The sequence below is a fragment of the Astyanax mexicanus genome, chromosome 22 (assembly GCF_023375975.1).
Source record: "Astyanax mexicanus isolate ESR-SI-001 chromosome 22, AstMex3_surface, whole genome shotgun sequence".
NCBI lineage: Eukaryota > Metazoa > Chordata > Actinopteri > Characiformes > Acestrorhamphidae > Astyanax > Astyanax mexicanus.
Window position 1 is genome coordinate 4289743 of NC_064429.1, and position 24921 is coordinate 4314663.

General features: G+C 38.2%; 1 protein-coding gene across 2 annotated transcripts; it reads left to right on the top strand.

Annotated features, from left to right (window-relative positions):
* Nucleotides 1-12291: 12291 nt before the first annotated feature.
* On the top strand, nucleotides 12292-23558 carry LOC103034655 (chemerin-like receptor 1). Of its 2 annotated transcripts, none has more exons than XM_049470361.1 (2): nucleotides 12292-12489; nucleotides 18257-23558. In XM_049470361.1, exons 1-2 carry the CDS (start codon nucleotides 12482-12484, stop codon nucleotides 19239-19241), a joined length of 993 nt encoding a protein of 330 aa, XP_049326318.1. In that variant the 5' UTR covers nucleotides 12292-12481; the 3' UTR covers nucleotides 19242-23558. The 2 variants fall into 2 exon arrangements, with proteins under 2 accessions (XP_049326318.1, XP_007241375.2); XM_007241313.4 differs by having other exon boundaries at nucleotides 12295-12444.
* Nucleotides 23559-24921: the final 1363 nt, after the last annotated feature.

The following is a 24921-nucleotide window of genomic DNA, read 5'->3' on the forward strand; positions in this document are numbered from 1 at the left end:
GCCGATATCTCCAGCCTTCAGAAACAAAGACAGCAGGAGAGTTAGCTAGCTATGCTAAAAGCCAATCTTTGGATTTATCTAAATAATAATAGTAATAATCCGGAGTTACACGTACAATATATATTATTACTGTAATTTGTTGTCGGACATACATGGAAGCACGAGCGAAGCCTTTTTTTAATTTTACGCTCTGCAGTTTTTTTCTTTAAAGCTCACCTTCCGTCGTTTTTTCTTTCATTTTAAAATGTCTAGTTGTGGTCTCTAGTATGAATGAATGACATGTGAGCCGTTTTTGTAAAAAAAAAAGTGCTCAGGTGTCTCTGTATAGCTCTTTTTTAATGGACTGTTTTAGGGGTGTGTCCAAAATGACCGGATTCCAGCTTTGCTCATGAATATTCATACATGCAAACAGCATGCAAATATCTCTCCTCTGATTGGCTAGGAGCACTGCGACGCCCCTCCACCGCTCTGCCGCTCACTGCCTCCCACCTCCTAACTGATGAGCGGTGATGTTGCGTCGCTTCAGCTCCGCCTCTGGGAGTTTCTCGAGCCAAGGTGGGCTGGTCTGTGAGTTTCTGCCTACGTAGGCAGAAAGATAATTCAAAATTCACCCGTTTTTCGGAGGGGGGGAGGGGGGATTTCTTTGCTTAGCTCCTGCAGACAATGGGGGCTGCAAAACAGTTTAATGTGCAGGTGTACACATTCAACTCGGAGAGACCTACTGTATTCCACAAAAAACAAGAAAAATCGGATTTTCGCGGAAGGTGACCTTTAAGCGAACTTATTTAGTCAGTTATTTGTTGTAAAGTAAATGCAGTTACAAGCACTTTAGTTTTCTACATATAGTACAATTGACCAACAGGTGCCACTCTTTTGCCACAAACAGACCACCAATGAAAAAGAAGAATTTGACAACCTTGTCGAAGCTATGCTCATGCTGTTGCTATACTGGAGCTAAACACGAAGTAATGCACAGAAAAACATTAAGAAAAAAATATAGAAGTAAGACTTCACAATAAAATCTGGTTAGGTTAAGGTTTTGATTAGGCTTAGGTTATGGTTAGATAAGTTTAGTTTATGTTTAAGATTAGGATTACTGTTAAATGTATGTTTAGATTTAGGTTTAAGGACATTGTAATGAATTCTAAAAAGGGTAATAATAGTTTTTGGGTTTTGAGGCAACACCCCACCCACCCTGTCCGTAGACTGTTACACCTGATGATCTCTGACAAATGCTACCACAGCATTACCACAGCTGAGAGACTGCCAGATTTAAAAATATATTCTTCATAAAGGTCATCAGATAATCCACTCACCCCCACCCCCTCCACACACACATTACATCATTTCAGCTTTTATTTCCAGGTATTTTCATCTGGATCTGATACACAGTTCATAAGATAGCACCTTCTGTCTAAACTCACCTATTTTTCTTGTGAGCAAAAGTATTAGTTTACGTGTTTTTTTTGGCCAGGTGTGTCCTGATGCATTGATTATTGAAACAATAAATAGCACTAAATGTCTACACACCGTTTCAGCTTGTGCATTTATAGATAGAGGAGAAAGCAACATGAAAACCAGATAGCTGTGAGAGTCTATGGGTGAAAAATAAGTAACTGTGAAGCTGAGAGAAGATGAAAAAAAAGAAGAAAGTCATCACTGGTGTACTAAGTACAGTAACAGATGTTGAACAGATAGACCAAGGAAAACCACAGCAGTTGATGACAGAAACATTGTAAGTGCTGTAAAGAAAAGCCCTAAAACAAATACTGTATATATATATATAGTATCCCGCACCTCACAATATATATATATATATATATATATATATATATATATATATATATATATATATATATATATATATATATATTGTGAGGTGCGGGATACTGCAAGCCCATCTGAGGTAGCCGACAACAGCCAAGACTCCCAAAACAATCCTGGTGAGATGAGCAGAGATTGTGAGCATGCAGCAGGGGGGTGGGGCCACACTGATCACCCACGCCTGGCCAGCACTAATGACAGGGCTGAGTGAGCGGCATGGAGAGGGGAAGACAGAGGATAAAAGAGGAGCAAACAGTCAGAGGGGAGAGGGAAGTGAGACGGGGAATCCATGCCAGTTTTGTCCACTAACGCTGTCTTCTTTTTCTCCTGGTAACTTTTGGTGCACGTGGGCTACTCTCTCCCTCTGCACGGCCTCTCCATCTCTCTCTCTCCCTCTCTCTAATACAGATTCCTGAAGAGACTCCCAGAGAGAGACACATAGGAGGACGCACCCACAACACAGCACATACACCCCCTCTATCCTTTGCTGATTGCATACATGTTTTAGTGGCTCTATTTTCCCCCAAGCAGTCTGAATAGACCAATAAACAACCCTTAAGGGGCCTTTCTTTTTGGCTAAACTGGTCTCCCTGTCTTTGTGTACACACACTGGTAGTGCCAAGACCGTTACAATATATATATACAAACAATGGAGGAAATAAGTATTTGATCCCCCACTGACTTTAAAAGCTCTGATACAAAAAAATAAATGAAACGTCTCATAATTTTATGCCATCTTTATTTTAACAGTGCCACGTAGAATATCAAAAGAAAAATTGAGAAAATTACATTAAATGAGAAAAAAATAATAATTTGCATTTCATTGAGGAAAATAAGTATTTGATCCCCTAGTAAAACATAATTTAATACTTGGTGGCAAAACCCTTGTTGGCAAGCACAGCAGTCAGACGTTTCTTAAAGTTTTTTATAAGGTTTGCACACACTTCAGGAGTAATTTTGCAAATCATCTCTGCAAATCATCTCCAAATCCTTAAGGTTTTTAGGCATGCATTTGGAAACGCGAAGCTTCAGCTCTCTCCATAGATTTTCTATGGGACTGATGTCAGGAGACTGGCTAAGCCATTCCATGACCTTGATATGCTTCTTATGGAGCCACTCCTTTGTTTCCTTGGTTGTATGTTTTGGGTCATTGTCGTGCTGAAAGACCCATCCACGACCCATTATCAGTGCCCTGGTGGAGGCAAGGAGGTTGTCACCCAGGATTTTGCGATACATGGCCCCGTTCATCTTCCTGTCAATGCGGTGACGTTGGCCTGTGCCCTTAGAATAAAAACACCCCAAAACATAATACTTTCACCACCATGTTTGACGGTGGGGATGGTATTCTTAGGGTCATATTCTGTATTTTTCTTCCTCCAAACACGTCGAGTTAAGGCCAAACTTGAGGCGGGCCTGGGCGTGAGCCTTCTTGAGCCGAGGAACCTTGCGTGTACTGCAGGATTTTAAACCATTACGTCTCAGTGTATTACCAATGTTTTTTTTGGAGACTGTGGTCCCAGCTGCCTTGAGATCATTACTCAGCTCCTGCTGTGTAGTTCTTGGCTGATTTCTAGCCTTTCTCATGATCAATGAGACTCCATGAGGTGATATCTTGCATGGAGCACCAGACCTGGGTCGACTGACAATGTTGTACCTCTTTCACTTCCGAATAATTGCACCAACAGTTGTCACCTTCTCATCCAGCTTCTTACTTATGGCTTTGTAGCCCATCCCAGCCTTGTGTAGGTCAACAATCTTGTCCCTGACATCTTTAGACAGCTCTTTAGTCCTGCCCATGGTGGAGATGTTGGAGTGTTACTGAAACAGCTGGCAGGTGGCCTTTTACACAGGTGACAATTTGGGACAGTAATTTTCTCCGCTTTTCTTTTGTTATTCTATGTGGCACTGTTAAGATAAAGATAAAGATAAAAATTATGAGACGTTTCATTTATTTTCTTGTATTAAATTTTTTAAAGTCAGTGGGGGGATCAATACTTATTTCCTCCACTGTATATATATATATATATATATATATATATATATATATATGAAAGCAAATTCTTCTTCTCAGTGGCTGGCCTACGAAATGTCCACTTACATGATCAAAAATGGTCATTTTAACACCTTTATCCTCTATCCAGAAGGGAGGAATCTTAGGAATGGCAGGATGCCTGGAACACACAGCCATCTCTGAGCCAGAGGAATCAGGAAGCCAGGACAAAGAAAGGTGACCTGACATTAATCTCTATTAACTAGAGAGAGGGTTCTCCCGTCCTGTTTGGCATAGAAATGATCCTTTTCCGAGACCGAAAGCCTACTGATGGACTCAGGTACCCAGCATCCGGTTATCAGGGGCTACATGGATGACCTTACAATTAAGTCATCGTCCCATGTACAGGAAAGGAGGGTCTTATCAAAGCTGGATAAAAAGGCAACCTAAGTGAGAATGAACTTTAAGCCAAGAAAGGAGCTTAATCAACAAAACACAACCCCATACCATCACTTCCTTACCAGTACCAAAATACACCTCACCCACAGCCTTCAGCAATCAACTATAACAATACAATATACTTTAAAATCTGCACAGTATCTATAAATTATTAGTAGTTATATTTATTTCTGTCAGTTATAAGGATTTATATTTATGTTTAGTACACAAACTTAATAACTGTAGCTTAATATATCAGACAGGCATTCTGCTGTTTAAGAATTTCAACAGATGCTTATTCTCACTTAAATTCTGGAGTTTTTGAAATGGAAAATTAAAAGAGAAACAACTTTGAATAAACATAAATTTATTTTATTTAACTTTGAAATTCACTTTTATATCTGAAAAATAAAGCACATCGTCGGCATGTTTACACAGTGAAATACACAGAAATATAAAGCTATACGTTAGCATTACCAGGGCAAATTTATTAAAACATTAAATATAGTAATTCAATTATTAAAATCTCTTGGCGCAGCAAAAAAAAGTTTTAATAAATAAGGTCGGACAAGTATAGTAAAATTCATGTTAATAAACTCACTAAAGCCAACAAATGTACTGATAATTAATCAAGAGAAATCAGGCAAAATGCGCTGCGCCTCAAATATTATCAAATATAAAGGATAGGCTGAGGTTTTGGTGAGTTTCAATTATTTGAAACTGAAACTAAATGAAACCATTGGAGCTGCGCAAGGCGCATTTTTTCGCGCCCTCAAGATACCAAAGACACAAAGGACATGCCCCTAAATCCAGCTGTGCAAAAAAGCAAATGCGATATAGATCGTGAAAATAGGGCCCTCACAGTGTTAAAATATAAACTCCGATCAGAGTTTTTACACTGCCTCAGTGTTGGTTCTATCTTCTCTAAAGTGAAATTAAAAACTCGACAGAGTGTAATTTTTACAGTTCCTCAGTTTTGGTTTTATCTTCTCTAGAGTTAAATTAAAACTCTACAAATTGTAATTTTCATACTTCCTCAGTGTTGGTTCTATCTTATCTAGAGTTAAATTAAAACTCTACAGAGTGTAATTTTTACAGGAGAAAAAATTAATAATCAATATCATTTAGGTAATATATGTTATGTCATTGCTATAATATATTATATTTTATTATATTGTACACTCTTCAGCTCACTCACCTTCATCACAGTCCAAATGACATCAGCTTGTAGTCTAATTGGGCCCTCTATGAAATAACCAATCAAACCCAGATGTAAATCGTTTAAATCCATGAAAATTCCACAGGAAGACTGGCAATAGATCAAAAGATACTGAAGATGGCAGCCATCCAAAGAATATTTGCTTTAAATCAGCATCGTCGTTTGAGAAGACTGCGCCGTCCAAGAGGTAGAGCTGTTGGTCTTAATGCTGCTCTACGCTCTAGCATTAACCCACTGAATGGACTCAGTAATGATGAGCTAATTGAAAAATACAGGCTGCCCAAGAGTGAAATAACTGCTTTATTGGACTTAGCAAAACAGCAACCCACAGTGCAGCTCCTCACTGCCCTCCGATATTATCCAACAGGTGGATTTCTGCACACTATTGGTGAAGGTCATGGGCTTAGCAAGGCTGCTGTGTCCAAGTGCGTGCATTGTGTAACCAGCCTGCTTCTGCACCATGGTAGGGAATTACAGACCACCAAGATAGGGTTTCATCTCATTGGAAATGTCCTTGGTGTTGTGGGTGCAGTGGATGGAACACTCATTCCTACACACACTCCCAGCCTGTTAAATCTGATCTACACTCTGCATTAAGTGTGCAGGTCATATGCAATCCTCAGGGGCTCTTTACTGACACTGTAGCCAAGTGGCCTGGGAGCACGCATGATGCATTCTTCTGGGCTAATTCTGGGATGTGTCAACTAACAAAAGACAGTTGATTTGCTGGTGGATGTCTGCTGAAGATGAAGATACAGTTTCGATGCATTCATAAGTCATCGGGGGGCTCCGGTTTACACCCGCCCGCTGCTGTGCAGTCATTGTGATGTGCGCTATGCTGCACAATATTGTCTTCCTCATGATGCAGAGGAGGAGGAGGAGGAGGAGGAGGAGGAGGACTGAGAGGAATATGGCGTAATTGAACTGCCCGGAGAACAGAGAGAGGGCGTTTTATGCCCGAGAAAATATAATAACAAATGTGTTTGGTTAAATGTTAATTTATGTTTGTAGTAGGTGCCTTAGATAAGTTGGTATTATTTCAGTTAATTTGTAAACCATTAAAAATACAGACATTTGAGTTGTGCACTTTTCTCTTTAGTTGCGTTTCTTATACAGCAAGAAAAACAAAAGCAAATTAAATCAATACAATCAAAGTAAAATAAACACAATAAACAACATGGTGTGACACGGTCAGACATCAGGAGGCTCGTCTGTTGTGCTTAGGTCTGAAACATAAATATGTATTAGTGTTATAAACGTAGTCATGATATGCAGACAATGCATATATGCAATGCATATCAAGCTTGTGTGTTTTTATGTGTTTAAACAACTTACCTTGTGCTGAAGGAAAAAATATTGGCATGGAAATAGAGGGTCTGCTAAACTGAGCCTCAGTCAGTTCCAACTGTTTGGCCAGAATTTGAAGCTTTGACTTTTTTATGCTTAGTGGCTCCTGGTGGTGTCTCTCCTGCTGTTGCAGTTCCTCATGCCGCAACTGAAGCTCTTCACGGTTAAGTTGGGCCTGGTCTTTGTCAGTCTGCAGCCTCTCCTTTTCTAGTGCAATCAAATCCTCACTGCACCCACAAGCACTGGGCCTTTTGTTCCTCTCTGATCGAGGCCTTGCACATGGTCCTGTGAGTGAGGGTCCTGCAGAGGAGGCAGTACTGGAGCATGGGGAAGGCAGCACTGGAGAGGCAGGCTGGGGTGAGTTGGATGGAAATTCATTCAAGCAGATATCTACCCCTTTCCTCCTCTGAGGTGAGGGGCACTGTCAGCAGTTGCCCCCCACCAGGTTTGGACCTCTCTCTCCTAAGCTCAGCCCCCCCCCCCCCCCCTTTTTTTTAGCTAAGCTTGAGAAGTCATTCCATATCTTTCTGACCTCAGTGCCACTTCTTTTAAAACTATTGCATGCACTAAGACTGTTTGCAATTTGATACCATTTATTTTTTTTCTGAATTTGTGAGGCTTCCCCTCCGCTTCTGCCAATAAGAGTTTTATTTCATCTTTGGTGAAGTGTTGTTTTTGCTTCCGTCCAGTGTTAGCTATTCTTCCGGATTCAAGCAAGGATGTGCCGTGATTTGTTTTGTGTGTTTACACAGTCATATGAAAAAGTTTGTGCACCCCTATTAATCTTAATCATTTTTAGTTGTAAATATTTGGGTGTTTAAACAGCCATTTCAGTTTGATATATCTAATAACTGATGGACACAGTAATATTTCAGGATTGAAATGAGGTTTATTGTACGAACAGAATATATATATATATATATATATATATATATATATATATATATATATATATATATATATATATATATATATAGCTCTCGAAAAAGTAAGAGAGCACTTAATAATGATGAATATTCCAAGATGCATAAAAATGTGATTGAGAACCAGGGTTAGTCCACCAAATATTAATTTCTGAACTCTGAAAAACTTTATGAATATGAACTTGTTTTCTTTGCATTATTTGAGGTCTGAAAGCTCTGCATCTTCTTTGTTATTTCAGCCATTTCTCATTTTCTGCAAATAAAATGCTTTAAATGGCTATTTTCTTTTGGAATTTGGATTATATGTATTTTTCCCTAATTGTAATTATAATTATTGTATTTATATATATTTATATTTCACAGTACTTTTGTTCCTTGCATTCAAGAATATGTATAATGATGTTGATTCTAGCACATTTCAAAGGATTTCAGGTGTAATAGTGGAAAAATACTCTATATTTGGCATCGATATTTGTGGATAGATTGAGCGCTCTGTTTTGGTGGAGGAGTCAATAAAGACGTTCTTTAACCTTCGTTATTTTTCACTTTGCAAGGCTGTTTGGGAAACACTCGCAGAACTGGCTCGTCTCACATCATTCGTTAGTTCGCTCGTTATTCGCTAAGATTGATCGTTTTCGGAAAAAAATACTTTAAAAATACATTAAGAAGTTAAGTACACCCTCAGATACAACATATTGGTGGTACTCGCGCATTCTTTTGCTTAGGGAAAGGACTGGATACCTGGAGGGGCACCTCAAAGTTTATTTGTACAGAGACCTCTGGGGACCACGTCTACTCACGTTGAGTTAAAAAGAGTATTTCACAGACACAAGCATTTATAGACAAACCTCCACCTCATTGTTACAGAGGAAGGCACCATAGACAGCTCCTCAAAAACTGCTTCTGGCTGCTCTTGATCAGAATTTGTCTTACACACACAGTAGTACCTCCCCTCTGTGTTTGGGCTACTGCAGGTAATTTAGCTCCAGGTGTATATAGCCACAGTCAGCATGCCTCCCTGGCTGACTGTGCCATATAATTGCAGGACTTGCTGCTGGTTCGCTGTTTAAGGTATGTGTCTGTCGTTTCAGTGCGTTGGTTCTTTTTAAAGGCAAATATAACGCTCAGTAACGCTAATGCGTTGTGCTTAGGGGTTTCTGCCGGAAAACGGGTGTCCCTCTCGCTCCCCCTCCCTCCCTGGATTCTCCACGCTGTTAGCTGCTAGCTGTTAGCACCAGGACCCTTTCAAAAATCACATTTTCATCGGATTTACGTGGATGTGAGCTGGGTTCGCTATAAGGTAGGCTTGTGAACATAGGCGTAGGAACTGGGGGGGATGGGTGGGACATGTCCCACCCAATATTAGAAACAGGTGGATTTGTCCCCCCCAAAAATGATATCAGTTCGCTCAGGTCAGCTGTACTATTAATGAGGAGACAGACCGGACCAATCACGGAGCCCGTTCAGGTATTAAGTCACGCCTCTCAGTAGAAACAGCCAATCAGCTTGCTGGTTTTGCGGCGCGCGGAGCAGAGGCAGTTTGCTGTTGGGGAAGCCCCGCCCCCTCGCTGTGAGATTTAGCAGCGGGATCGGGCTGCAGCAGCTTCAGCTGATTTTAAAACAGATCTGGATATACGGAGATTTTTCTAAAATAAAGGTAACGATAGGGTAACCACTTCAACTGTGATGATATGTTTCTGATAGCTGGTTAAAAATACACGTCTCTGAATCAGCACACAGTTTAAACCCACTGTGATTAATAAACTGCAGCTGTGTTAGTGTGTAAGCTTATCTTTGGAATTAGCTAGATTGGGAGTCAGGGTTAAAGGAAAAAAATAAAATATATATGTAATGTTTCCCTGTACCTGATCAGCTAATCACTTTAATTTTCAAACTGTTTATTCATTTAGGATTACAGGACTTACTGTGAGCTATAATGAACGAAAATTGATTTAACTAACTAGTTATCTAGAAGCTGGATGTAGATGATCGCCAGAATTTCGTACAGTACTTTAAGTTGGTAGTTTAAAGCAGTTACTTAACCCCGATCACTGCCCTAAACTAGTGTTTTCCACCTGATCAGCTAATAAACAGTCATTTACTGAGTTTACCTGTTAAAATCCTTTAGCCCCCTATGGAGCATAAATTAATCATGTATATCCACCAGAGGAAGCTCTAGAATATGCAGAACAGTGTTAATATGCAGTAGAATATATAAGAACTGGGTTGAGAAACACTGCTGTAACGTGACTTCTGTTCATTTGTAGTTCACAGTAAGACCACATGTCCTGATGTTTATAAAAATCTCTATGAAACGTAAAGTTACAATCTTTTACATAAAAGGACACCATCTTAAGAAGAGCTCTCAGTAGAAAAAAATAAAAGTGCAGGAGAAAATGTAAATATACAACAGAATTGACATGCCAATACATAATAATAATAATAATAATAATAATAATAATAATAATAATAACAATAATAATAATCTGTTATATTATTTTAAATATTAGGTGATAACTGAAATTTTTTGTCATATGTACATAATTCAGACATTGCTTGCATAATTTTTAGTTGTATGTAATGTTTAGGTTGTAAAATCACCTTATAATAATAATTTACTTTTAATTAAAAGTAATTTCCACAAATGTTGTTCTAGGAAACAATTGGGTGGGCTTGGGTTCATATTGGCAAATGTGTCCCCCCCAATATCAAGCCCGCTCCTACGCCCTTGCTTGTGAAGCTTCTTAATACTTATTTGCGGTGGGTTTTCACCTTGTATATGATGGGGTACCGTAAATAAATCTGATTTAGGTGTATACTTTGGCCTGCCTGAGAACGGGTGGGTTTGGCGAGAGCGTCGTAAGGTAGGGAGTTCCTTTCCTTTCTTCCGTAATATTAAGCACATTGCAGCATTGTTTTAATGGTGCATGAAACGAGCCTATTACTTCAGATACTGAAAACAGTGTGACCAAAGCAAGTATTTATATTAATTCCAGCTTAAAGTTGGGTTTGCTTAGTTGTGGGGTTAAGGGCTCCTTTATTTTAAATAAATACTTTTTTCTTATTTAAATAAAATGTTTTGTTTTTAGGTGTCCCATTGACGGTGTCTAGGTGGCATTGAGCACACTCTCTTCCCTAGCCTCTGCTGCTGTTTTGCCTAGGCTGGTGTTTAATTTAATCCGATTTGAGATTTTATATTGGACTGCTTCTAACACTGCATCTAATCCATGGGGTTGAATTATTAATTTGGTTTATTTTCTTTATTTTTGTTGTTTTGTGTTCATTTGTTTTGATTCTGATATTCTTTGTTTGTTATCTATTTTGTTTAATACTGTTATTGGATCTCCATGACAACCCTGTTTGTAGCCTGGGTTTTGGCATAGAGCTAGTTGTTTTATTACTGATACTGGCTTGGGTCAACTGTTACAACCTGTGATATCAATTGTGTTATTAATCATCTGTCTGTTGTACTTCAGCACACGTTTCTCCTTTGGGCTGACTGGTTATCTTCTTTGGAGATTCCCTTTTCTCTCCACTTCTCTTACACTGGGGTTGCTGAGATGGACTCACCCTTATTTGAGGTTTTGTAGTGTGTGTGTGTGTGTGTGATTTGTGTATTCTCAACTGTGAACTTACCCTAAATAGCCCAAGTGTGCAGAATTTTAAATTGACATTTGATGGTAACATTTTGAACGAATTTGCCAGCCAGTAAACCTTTGATTTTTAATTCTTAATCACTGAGTATTTTTCTTTTATACAATAATGTATTATTAAACTGTTTACCGGTTTGATATTATTTTGTATTGTATTTGCTATTTTAAAAATGTCTACTAAAGCAGTTAACTGAACTCCATTCCATGTCTCATGAGTCTCTTCCTCTCAAGTGAACCTGTGTGCTATAAAGGTGTTTTCAAAGGTGTATTTGAACCATATTTCCTGAGGTGAAATTCCCCAGGTGGCGTAGTCGAGCTATTACTTATTCAAGTGGTTTTATATAAATAAGTATAAATCATCTGAGAACGTTCTAAGGGTCACAGTCAGTGTAGTCAGTAGCCTCAAGAATATCAAAAAAACTTTTGATGAAACTGGCTCTCATCAGGACTGCCCCAGGAAAGGAAGAGCATGAGTTCTCTCTGTTGTACAGGATAAGTTGATCAGAGTTACCAGCTTCAGAAACCGCAAGTTAACAGCTTCCCAGGTAAGATCAACCTAAATGCTTCTTCACAGAGTATTTTTGGTTTGTTTAACACTTTTTAAGTCACTACATGATTCATTAGTTCCTTCATAGTCTGGATCACTCCAATATTCATTTACAATGTAGGGGAACTTTTGTGTCCAAACTTTTGACTGGTATTGCATGTCTGGCTGTCTGTGTAAACATCACATCATTATTTCCACAGTGAAAGCAACTCCCAAAAGGTTGCAGCTTCTATTTTATAATGACAGACTGTTTTAAACGGTGAAGTAAAAGTGAAAGTAAATGGTTTAATACATCTGGAAAAGCTTGCTTGCACACTGGTTTAGTGCTGGTCCGGTTCCAAAAGGGGGAGTGGAATCCTCTGTTGTTCTCAGGACCTCATTGGACGTAAGCCTGTAGACAGTTGCTCCGCTGCAAATACGTTTGAGTCCAGTTGAGCTGCTGGAAAGACAGAGAACAGACTTTGTTCACTGTGATCTGCTTTACTCTGCTTCCTCTGACTGAGGTAAGAGTGCTGCTCTTTACTGGCTTGGCTGCATGCAATGTTCAGGTATGGGCTTTTTATTGAGGAGAATACAAGCAGTAGGATTGTAGAAAAATAGTAAATATGTATTGCATCTTCATAGGGGCCTCATAAAACATTAATAACCATACTTTGCTTCCTCTGAATGGGGTAAGAGTGTTTCTTTTTGCTGGGTTTACTGTATGCAAGTTTCAGAAATAGGTTGTGTGTTCTATTTATGTGTAAAGTACAAGCACATAGGGCTTTTAAAACACATCTACATAATGCAGTCAAAAAAAAAATAGTAAAACAATACTTATCAAGTTCTTAACCCTTGTGTGGTGTACGGGATCCCCCCCCCCCCCCCCCCCCCACACACATTTATATTACATACAGTATGGTTGGCCAAGGGCTAATAAACATTGCTTCATTTGTAAATTTGAAACTAAACAAATTTTCTACTCATATCTTGAGTTTAATTCATTTTCTTTTACATTTTATTAAAAGACTAATAAAAAAAGAGTAGCACTTTTTGAAAGAAATGTAACATAAGAAAGGTAAAGGGCAAATATTAACCATGTAAGCTGTTTATATTGCTTGCAATTTAGGTGAAGCGAGCATGTGTAAAGCATTTTAATGTAAAATTGCTTAATTTTGCTGAATTAAATAAACAAGTAACAAAGTAAACGAGTAACAAAAATATGAACACCACACAAGGGTTAAATGCCAGTATTCAACATGCCATACAACGTTAGGTAACACTTTATTTAAAGGGTGTACACACAGAAAATGAAAATGCGGAGTAGGATTTATTTAAAAATGAAAAATTGTGTGCTAGTTTTACTTAAAAATATATATAAGTAACACATATTTAAAAATATATAAACTTACATTATTAATTATGAAATTACACTAAAATTGCACCACATTTTTAAGTATAGCCAAAAAATATATATATATATATATATATATATATATATATATATATATATTTTTTTTTTTTTTACAAAAAATCTTCAAATTACATAAGTCTGAGTCTCACTACATGACTTTACTTAGTAAAATATGTTTCTCCAGTAAGTCAAATCAAGCTATTTTAATTGTAAGATGAAAAAGAGTAAGAACAGGTTGTGTGTTCTATTTCTGTGTAAACTATAAGTAGTAGGATGTTGATAGAATTATTCAAAGGCCACCCACATAATGCATACACATAATGCATTCTTAAGCATTTATAAAGCAATACTTAAGATGTTTATAAATGCCAGTACTCAACATGCCATAAAACACTAAATATGAAATGTGGAGTAGGATTTATTTAAAAAGATGCTAGTTTAACAATAATTTAACACTCTTTTTTTTAAATTACATTACTTATTAATTATATAAGATTACAAAAATGTTGCACCACATTTTTAGGTATAACCCACAAATCTTCATCAAAGTCACAACAATAGACAAACACAGTCTGCTTAAACTAATACCACACAAAAAAAATATATGTTTGCATGATTTTATTTGTGTTTGTCTATTGTTGTGACTTAGATGAAGATCAGAACACAATAAATGACCAAGTTATGCAGAAATTCAAGTCATCCCAGAGGGTTCACATACTTTTTCTTGCAGCTGTATGTCATGTTGCAAGAGTTGGCGTATGTTGTTCGTGTACCACAACAAAAAACTGTTCCTCTGAAAAATGCATTAATCCCTGCTTATGAATGTGATAGTACAGCCCTCAGTATTTGCACTTCAAATACATTTTTACTGGATTTTGTTGCAACATATTCCATTGCATTTTTAAGTGCTAAATGCAAAGAATGTTTTTTTGTCTTGTTTTTTGCTAGTTTTCTGTTAACAAAGCCGATGAAATCCCTCTGCTCTTTGAAACTGTGTTTCACAGTAGGGAGACTTGCAGACTCAGATTTCTTTCCTGTGAACTCTTTCTTTGGATTCCTTCCCAGCCTATAAATATAGCCCCTATATTCACTGCCCAAACCACCAGTGATCCCTAGCCTGTTTTACATTAGCCAACAGTAATATTACAACAGTCCTACAGTGAGGCCAGTCCCTTTATTCATGTGCTGTAGACTGAAAAGAGTTTGGATTTGAATTTGCATACGAGGCGAAAGATCAACATTTCAGCTTTTATTGTGAGGTATTTACATCTGGATCTGATACAGTATAGAAGATATCACCTTTTATCTGAACCCACCAAGTTATAACAGTTTTTAATTTTTCATTATAGTTAATGTTATTTCATTTATCATTTTACTTTTTCTCCTGCAATTTAGTTCATTTAAATTAGTTTTTAGAGTGGGTTTGCTCGTTTTTATTAGTTTTTAGTTTTTATTAGTGCTTAGTTTTGGTTAGTTTTTATTAATTCTAGAATTAGTTTTAGTTGTTTTATACTTTGAGGTGCAGGGTTTAAAAAGGTGTTATGAAATAAACTCACCAAAAAAAAAAAAACAATTAAAAAAATATTTAGTTATTGTGAAACAACCAACTGTCCACAAAAACTGTAACAGTCCACAAGCCAGCAGCCTTAACCGCAAAATATATGTAACATTGCTGCTTAAAACAGCCAATAAAACACACATGAACATGACACGCACACATCATATCAGAGAGCTCAATCTGAGAAACACATATAAACAAACTCTGAAACCCAATAATAAACTAAATAAACTAATAATGTAGGAAATGGACACCCAGCACTAGATACAGATACAGCTTTTTACCATATCAGTGCAGAACTAACTATACTGTACCTCACATATATAACATCAGAAAGACAACACAGCTGTTTAAATTCCAGTTCTTTTACAGTGTGTGAGTGAAATAAAGTGTATGTGAGTGAGAGAGAGATTTTCAATTTATCCTCCCGCTTGGTTCTGGTGCAAACACACAGTTTTAGGGCAGTGACCAGGGTTAGGAAACTGCTTTAAACTACCAACATAAAGTATTTTACTAAATTCTGACTATCCACAACATCCAGCTTCTAGCTAACTAGTTAACTAAATCGATTTTTGTTGGAATCCAAGGAAGGAATTCAGCTTTTCTGGATGGTTCGAACTTTCGGATCAGTTACAGGAAGCTGAGCAGTGCTCCTCAGCAACGACAGCAGAAGAAAAAAAATAACAACTACTACTGACTGCAGCCTGCGGGAAGGCGGAGTTAGACGTCCAGCGCGTCCAGTCCCACCCACTTTGTCCACGCCATGCCTTGTCAGTCTCCCAAGCTTGTAGTGTAACACAGTATTTAAGCCGGACGATGTGGTGCATTATATTTAAAGTCCGCTAACTGCCCTGTACATTGTTTACTTCCATTCAGAGGCGGAGCTAAGACATGACGCTGAATAAGTGGGCGGGACTGGACGTCCAATTCCGCCTTCTTGCAGGCTGCAGTCAGTACTCTCTCAAAATAAGTGGAAAAGCAGGAAAAATGAGGCGTGGATACAGCTGCTTCAGGACGAGCTCGTTTGTTTGGTGAATTTGAACTAATCTACAGTACTGTACCTGAAGCTGCTGCTGCTGATATTAAAATCACAATAGCAGCAGCACTACTATGCAGACGAAATGAATCTGTTCATTCATTTTATCCTGATCCTGGAAAGGCTTTCCACTGAATGAACCACCACTAAATTATCAACACGCCAACGTCAGACGCATGTCCTTCTAGAACTAATCAGCGTCAAGTTAAGGAAAACGCATTGATACGTAAGTGATGATGAAAGGATGTAGGAGTATCACACAAAGCTCTTTGGTGCGCTCCCTAAACTGCAGTGTGAAAACAAAAATGAACAGACCAAATATATCTAAATATACAATGTAGCAACACATGAACCTTGGTTCAGATCACGGTCTAGATTTTCAGATGTGAAAGTACCCTTACAGTACGTCCAATAAATTGGATGTAAAATTAATAAACACAATTTGACAATGAAACAGTTATTGGCTGACTGTAATTTATTGCTTTGATCTGTGAGTTTTGATTCAGAGACGAGTCTTTTTAACCAGCTATTAGAAACAATCTCATCGTAGTTTACATGGTTAGCTACTGTTACCTTTCTCTTTAAAAAATCTCCGTATAACCATTATAGTTTTAACATCAGTTAGCTGCAACCCGCTGCCAAAGCTAGGAACTGGCGCCATGAATGGCGTTAATAGATTTTCCATTCACACAGACCTGTCTCCTTATTTATAGTACAGCTGAGTCGCACGTGGCTGCTCGAGTGGAAACAGCGCTTATAAATAAACAAACACATGAAAATGAAGGGTATTCTAGCTGTAATTTCAGTTAGTTTTAAGTAGTTTTATAAACTCTCAATTCAGTTTTTGTTAGTTATTATTTTTTGCTTTTAATTACCATTTCTATCATTTCGTCAAAGGACAGGTAAAATGTATGGTCAGTAACTACAGAAATAGGGTTGCACACAAGAGAGCTAACACAGGCAGGGAAAACCCGTTGTATGAGGATAAACCATCAATACTCAAAAAGGGAAGGGTGTGTATATAGTAAGTGTAACAGGAGATATGTGAACAGGAGTGATGTCAGTATGTGGGACATCCTGGGTACTGTAATTCAGAGACTGGAGAGTGCAAGATGTAGCTGAGTGTGGTAGAGACAGGAGCACCTTTGACGCCAGTCGTAACAAAGTCTTAAAAAACCAGAGCCATGAAATTACCTCCACTGTGTTTCACAGAAGAGCTGCTATGTGTTAAATCTTAAGAAGATCATTTCCTCACATTGTTATTAATTCATAATCAATCCATAGGCTTGTCTCTCTACTTCTTGAACAATTCCAGCCTGGCCTTCCTTCCTTCTTCTTGCTATTAGTGTTTCTTCACCTGTTATTCAGTACACCAGTGATGACCTTCTTCTTCAGCACCATTCCAAACGGTTGTACTGGCTATGGCAAAATGTTTGTGCAACAGCTCTGATTGATTTCCATCTTTTCTCAGCTTTAAAGTTGCTTGTTTTTCGCCCATAGACATTCATGTTGGTTAGAATCGGCTCTGTATCCCACAGCAGATATTATTTGTGTGGTTGGTCTCAGCACTGCTGTGACACTGGCATGGTTTAGCAAAGTCCAAATTTTGGACAGACCTTAAATTCAGTGTTTTTTTATTTTTATTTTAAACTGTTCTGCATTGTAGATGAATACTAAAGTCATCCAAACTATGAAGACAAATACATATGATATTGTGACACACAAAAACTCTTAAGTCCAGATGAAGGTTTATTACTTTAATTCTCCATTTGTTCTCTGACAAACATAGCCTGCATGAGCCTGCAGCTCAACATGGCAATGCTGACTCTCACTCTAGTCTAAACTAGCACAACTCTGCACAACTAAGGATACTGGGAACCTCTAGTGGACACTGAAGGTACTACACATAGAATTATTTAGTAAACAAAAAGTGTTCAACCAGAATATGTTTTAGATTTTAGATTCTTCATAGTAGCATGAGGTGCTACTTTAAAGAATCTAAAATATAAAACATTCTGCTTTGTTTAACACTTTGGTACATCTTGGCTGGATTGTCAGCTTTATGAGGTAGAGTCACCTGGAATTCAAGCTTTCAGTTAACAGCTGTGCTGAATTTATCAAGAACTTATTATCACAGGAAACCATTAGGAACCTCTACAACTCTATTGTTGTACATGCATTACACACTACTTCTGTGTGTAGCTCCACTAATATTGCTCATATCAGTTAATCAATAATTTATTTTATCATTTATTAAATGATTAAGAGAGACATGATTACTGTTCACATTCTGTTCATTATTTTCTCTCTCTATCACTTGTTTTGTAGAATATCTGAGATGGATCCCAATGCGACAGCGGAGTATGATTACAGTGCACTGATCGAGGCAGAGAAATTAGACACTGCGATCCTGGGTCGCATCAGGATGCAATACATTGTTGCGTACCTCATCTTCTGCGTTCTCGGCGTGATCCTTAATGCGTATGTGATCATCGCAGGCTGCAGAGTTTACCACAACCTTCAGAAGTCGGCACCTAGCGTGTGGGTCCTCGCGCTGGCCGTGACCCACCTGATCTCCTCCGCCTTCCTGGTGATGCAGTTCCTCTATGCCTGGCATCATTTCAACTGGAAGTATGGAACCGCTCTGTGCAAGATCTCGTCCTACGTCATCTACACCAGCATGTTCTCCACGGCCGCCCTGCTCAGCATGTGGACCATCAGCAGCAGCTTTTGCATCCAGGGGCTTTGTACTAAATGTGGCATCAATAGCATAACCACGGTCCTGGTCCTCGTTCTGAGCTCCTGGACATTAGGAACGATCCTCAGCGTTCCGTCTTTGTTCTCGCGGGAGATTCGATACACAAGGATAGGGGAGGAGTGCATTGACGACTTTGATCTGGACGACAACAAGACCACAGACTATGGACGGGAATATATGATTATTGTGGTTCTCAGCAGGTTCCTGCTGGGGGTTTTGGGTCCCATGTTGGTGATGATCATCTTCACCTTCACGGCAGGACGACAGGGCCGTAATGAGGACGCGACTTGTAGAAAGATCACTTGTGTCATCAAACTGATGTACTTCGTGTGCTGGACGCCCCTCCTTTCTATGGGGCTTCATCAAGCCATTGCAGGAAATTCTGTTTTTGTGGAAAAAGGGCTCCCAGGAGCCACCATTCTGGCTGCAGCTCACTCCTTCATCAACCCAGTCATCTATCTGTTGGTGGGACACAAACTAAATATGCACTGGATGGTACATAACACTCGTGAAAACACTATTGAGGGCATGCCACTAAATGAAATGGTGGAATAAGAAACATACCACCTTTTGACATTCCTGATGAGATTCATTTTCTCTTTTCCACAAGGCCCAAAAAAAATGGCCCAAAAAAGTGGAATAACAGTGGGAGAGAACAGATTCCCCTAATGGGTCCCTGTCTGATGGCACTCACTCCAAGTGGTGCGCAAAAAAAAAATGCAGAGAAAGAGGAAGTGTAGCTCTAGCAAATATACTGAATCCTCCAGATTGAATCAATTACGTTTTCTCCATCAGTTAATTGTGCATAGTGAACTAACAGTGGAATGTTTACTCAAAAACAATACTAACAATTATGTTATAATATTTCCAAGTTTCCTGCACCTGCGTTTTCTGTTAGCAAGATAAAAAATATGACAGAAAATTACATGAACACACCTCATTTCTAGACCACCACGCCCATCAATGTAGATACTGTATTTTCACAAGCACAGTTGCTATTTTAACAAGACAGGCAAATGCTTATGGCCCAAAAACATTGAATAATAGTGGGAGACAACAGATTCCACTAATAGGGCCCTGTCTGATGTCACTCACTCCCATTGCGAGTGGTGCGCAAAAATGCAGAGAAAGAGGAGAAAAAGTAGCAAGTGCAACTCCAGCAACAATTATGTTTTCTTAATCAAGTGAATTGTGTACACCATTGGAACCAACAGTGGAATTTTTCCATGTTTCTGGCTTCCATGTTTTATGTTGCAAAGATAGAATCATGCCAGAAATTTACATAAACACACCTCTTTTCCAGACCACTAATTTACTAAAAAATAACTAAAACAAGTGCTGGAATAAGGAAGATTTAATCTCTTAGCATTTCTGATGAGATTCCTGATTCCTGACGTTTTGATTTTGTCATGAAAACATATATATATATATATTTCAAAATGGATGTCCAGTAAGCAGAGGCATTTTTCCTTTTTCCACAAGGCAATACAGGCAACTGCTTGCACCCCCACACATTCAATGACAGTGGAAGGGAACAGACCCCTTATAGGCCTCTGTCTGCTGAAAGAAAAAAAAGGAGAAAAATTACAATTTCATTTTCTCTGACAATTATTTGTGTACAGTAAACAAACTAAAAAATACATACCCAAAAACAACACTATATCCCATTATTATATTTGAAAGTTTCTGGCACCATATGCTTTTTTGTATATATGTGCATTTTGCAAACAATATTAATGTGGCTGCTTGAAATTAGTTAATGTTTTTTTTTGTATCAGATTAGTTTTGACTAGTTTTCAATTAACCTCTATAATGACCGTTGCCAGAACACAGTAAAATCCACAGTGTTAAAATCACAGTGTTAACATGTTTTAACTCTCTGATAGTTTTCCTAACAACACTCAGTAATAAACAATCCACAGAGTTGGTGTTATAATTCAGAGTTAAATTACTCAACACTGATTCTGCTTCACTCTCAGCACGCTCTGCAGTCACCATTATTCATTGTTTGTGATTATTGTGTGTGTGTGTGTGTGTGTTGTTCACCCTCTTGGTGTTGGGTTAGTTCATAGACTGTATATAGCTGGACAGAGCATCGTCTCTCAAAAGTGAAGCCACCACAGGTCGGACGCCCCCTGCTGTTCGGCTGCAGAAAGCTGTGTAACCCCACCCATCCCCATAGGTTTCAATGGCAAAACAGTCAACTTTTAATCACGTTTTTTTCTAATATACTGTAATTCTACCTCCATAATTTAATGTAACAGCTAGTGTAACTTCTGTTTATATTGCTAAATTTTTATATCCCCACAGAATTTGTTTTTTAAAATGTTATTCAGCTCTATTCTAAAAGGTGTGGTTATGGTAAAAGGGCTGCTTATGGGCGGGACCAATAACAGACCGTCAGCTCCGCTCTGCAGCCTGTGACCTCGAGGCAGCCCTCAGGGGCGGGGTTATTTAAATGAGTAGGCTGTCTCTCCACAGTCTTTCTCCCTCCTCTGGTCTCTACTGCGCAGAATCAGGTGGCAGGATCGCCAACATGGCGGAAGATTTTGGCTTCATTTTCATTGAATGAATGGGAACGGAGACACGGCGTCCATCTTTTTTTTACAGTCTCTGGGTTAGTTGGTGGATATGAGTCTCCACCCAAGAGTTATTGTGTTATTGGAGAACCACTGTTTTCACACAGTTTTTGACGGTCTCTCTTGTTCTAAATAAAGAATGCTTAGATAGGATGAAAATAATTTATTCTGTGGTGTAGCTCACAAATTTGTAATGTTTTACAGATAATCTGGTATAAGGTTTGGGTGAAATTTAGAAAATATACAAAAATATTTTTTTTATTGAAAATTAATTACCAATTTTGAGAGTTGTTTCACCCTGTGGGTAAAAATGTTTTATCACTGATGAGAGTTACATAGAGTTAATATTCAGTGTGACTCCACACAGTGTTGAATTAACTAAATTAACTGAATTAAATTTAACTCCTGTGGTACAGTTATTTTAACACTATAGTGAGTGGGACCATATGGTATCTAGGACAGTGTTAGATTCAACTCTTAAAGAGTTCATTTAACACTGTCAATCTTGCTGTGTAAAAAAAAAAAAAAAAAAAAAAACGTATACACGAACTTAAAAATAAATGTGGATGAGAAAATTACTGAAGACCAGCATTTATAACTTCACCCATGGCTTTCTTCTCACCCTGTTTCTTGCGCTACCATTGGCTGTAGTCGTCCTTTAGAAGACCTCAAATCTGCTAAATATTTGTTAAGGGCTTGCAAAGCATTGCTCTCAGTGAGTTCATGTCCTTCACCAATTAAGATATAGTGACAAAGACAGCGGTCTAAATCGCTGCCACTATGAGCGGGAAGTCGCAGGTTTAAACCCCCGCTCATGCAGCTTTGACATCAAGCTGCCGGCGCTCAGAGGGAGCACAATTGGCCCTGCTCTCTCCGGGTGGGTAGATGGCGCTCTCTCTCCACATCACTTCTAGGGTGATGTCCACAGCACAGGGCATCTGTGAGCTGATGTATCAGAACCGAGCCGCTGAGCTTTCCTCCGAGTGCTATGCTGTGATGCTACTCGGCAATACTGCATCAGCAGCAGCTGGAAAAGAAGCGGTGTCTGACTTCACATGTATCGGAGGAGGCTTGTGCTAGTCTTCACCCTCCTGGTGTGTTGGGGCATCACTAGTGATAGGGGGAGTCCTAGTGAGTGGGTTGGGTAACTGGCCGTGTAAATTGGGGAGAAAATGGGGAAAAAAACTGAACAAAAGGTTAGTAAATAAATTATTTGCCTCTGAAACGACACTTTTGCTAGCAAAAACGGCTGGAATTGGAAAATTGCGTAGTGTGAATTTAAATTCATCCCGTAACGTTTTTATTCATTGTTATGTGTCCATTTGATATTATTCAAACAAATGAGTCAGTATTACTTGCTTTAACATGTACGGCCCTATTTTAATGATCTTTAGGTGAGCTATCAATCGGAAAAGTACATTTTGCACATCTCTAAATGCGCAAAAGGCATGTACTAATTCTCTTAATTAATCACGGGTGTGTTTTGGGAGTAGTGTGAAATAAACCAATCTGGCTCTGACTTTGGTGGATTGATATTTTAATGGTGCAGTGCTTCTGCACTTCTCAGCAGAGGAAACTGACCTGCAGCTCATTTACAGGAACAGCAATGTTATTTTATTTTCTATTCTGTTCATTACTAAAGTAAAAGTCAGGTTTGTGCTCTGTGTGTTAAGCAAGCGTGGCACGACTGTGTTGCCAAATGGTTAATATCTGTATTGGTTGTATTCCAGACCACCATGCTCATCAGCGTGTTTATAGAAAATTAGTGTCAGTGTAACATTTATCAGTTCAATTTTCTGACCACAAATCTTTAAGTTTCTATTGTTTCTATTCTGCTCATCAAAATCTAAATGGTAAAAATCCTCAATTTTTGGTAGAAAGATGCAAAAATGGAAACATACGAAAATAGAATGTTATCCTGATTTTTTGTGAAAGTTTGTGTGGGGCATGTTTCATAATTTTGAACTTAGCCTCAAACGGTCATAAAATTAAACTGACAAACATTAAACCGACCACAATGCGTTTGTATATGTAGAGACAAATATATGTGTAGTGCTTATGACAATGGTAAAACATGAATTTTTTAATGCATTTTAATGCAAAGTTATATATGTTATATATGTATTTTCGACAGTTTTGTTTTTCTCTTGTAATGTAATGTTTGTTCCTTTAGAAGTCATTTGAGAGGTGTTACATTTGAAAGAAAACATATGTCACACATTATACATTTAACCTGTGTCTCTTTCTTGAGCCTCCATGATGAAGGTTTAATAAATGTGAAAATCTCTGTGAAGTTTTCTTGTAATTTTGTCTTTTTCTCTTGAGGAGAGCCTCCTATTGAGTTTCTGGGGTTGTTTTACTTATATTTGAGCTTTCTCTGGGTAAGTGGGCATCAATGGGTTCAGAAATCCAATTTAGACTTATTGAACTCCAATGAAAAAATAAGTTTATAATACAAATTTAAAAAATGTGGAACAATTTTTGAAAGAAATGTTTTTCCACATTAAATCATAAAGGCGCTAAAAATTTCACCATGTAAATTACTGTATATAGCAGAGGTCACTAATAGGTGGACCGCGGTCCGGGTCAGGACCTAGAAGTTTTCCAATCCGGACCCAAAGCGATAAACAACTGAAAAAGATTTAATTCTGACAGTTTTCATTTAAAGCGGGGGAACGTTTTTTGTCTTTATGGTTTACGTGCTTTACAGCGCAGTAAACTCACAGACCAATCACGTGTGCTGTAAGATCACCAAACACTCTCCTCTACCAATCAGATCTGTGCAGATGCAGGAGGGCGGAGCCACTCAGGAGAAGCAGGCGGTGAGAAGTGGGAGAATAAAGTGAGAAAAGCTAATACAGATGATGCGCACCAGAAAAAAAACATTAAAATACTACAGTTATAAAACATACTAACAGTAATGTGACCAAGCGGTGTTACTCAGAGGAATTAAAGAGAAACAACCGAGACAAGAGTGCAAAATATTCCACTTTACTCCACCTGATCAGAACTCCTCAGCAAGAAAAACAAAAACTCCCTCTCTCTACTCAACCAAAACAACCCTACCTCAAAACTAAGGCAACCCCCAGGGGACAAAAAGCATTGGCATCTTCCCCCATCAGTTTTACCCACAACATAATAAAGTCTGATACAGTAATAACATTAAATAAAATAAAACAGTAAACATTTCTCCATATATTGTACAATTTGTCATTCATGTAATTATTATCATGACAGGCAGGCGCAAATCTAATATAAATAAAATTAAATAGAATAAATATAACATTTTTGAACAAAGTTAACATACAGATTCACATTAATAGACTCGATAAGTTCAGTGTGTTTCCATTTATTGTATGATTGGTTAATAATGTAATTATTGTGACAGGTCTGTTTAAAACTATACATATTGTTGAAATATACTAGTATGTGTAATTTGTTTAGTCTTTCAGTTGTTGATGACATTAATAAAACACTGACAGAACTACTATAGGCTTCTTCAGTATACAGTATATAATACTGAACCATAACCAAAGTTAAAAACAGACACGGTCCGGACCTTGGCCTGGTGAAATTTTCTCTAACTGGACCGAACTGAATTCTAATTAAATACCCCTGGTATATAATATATGGTGACACTACAGAAGATTCACGAC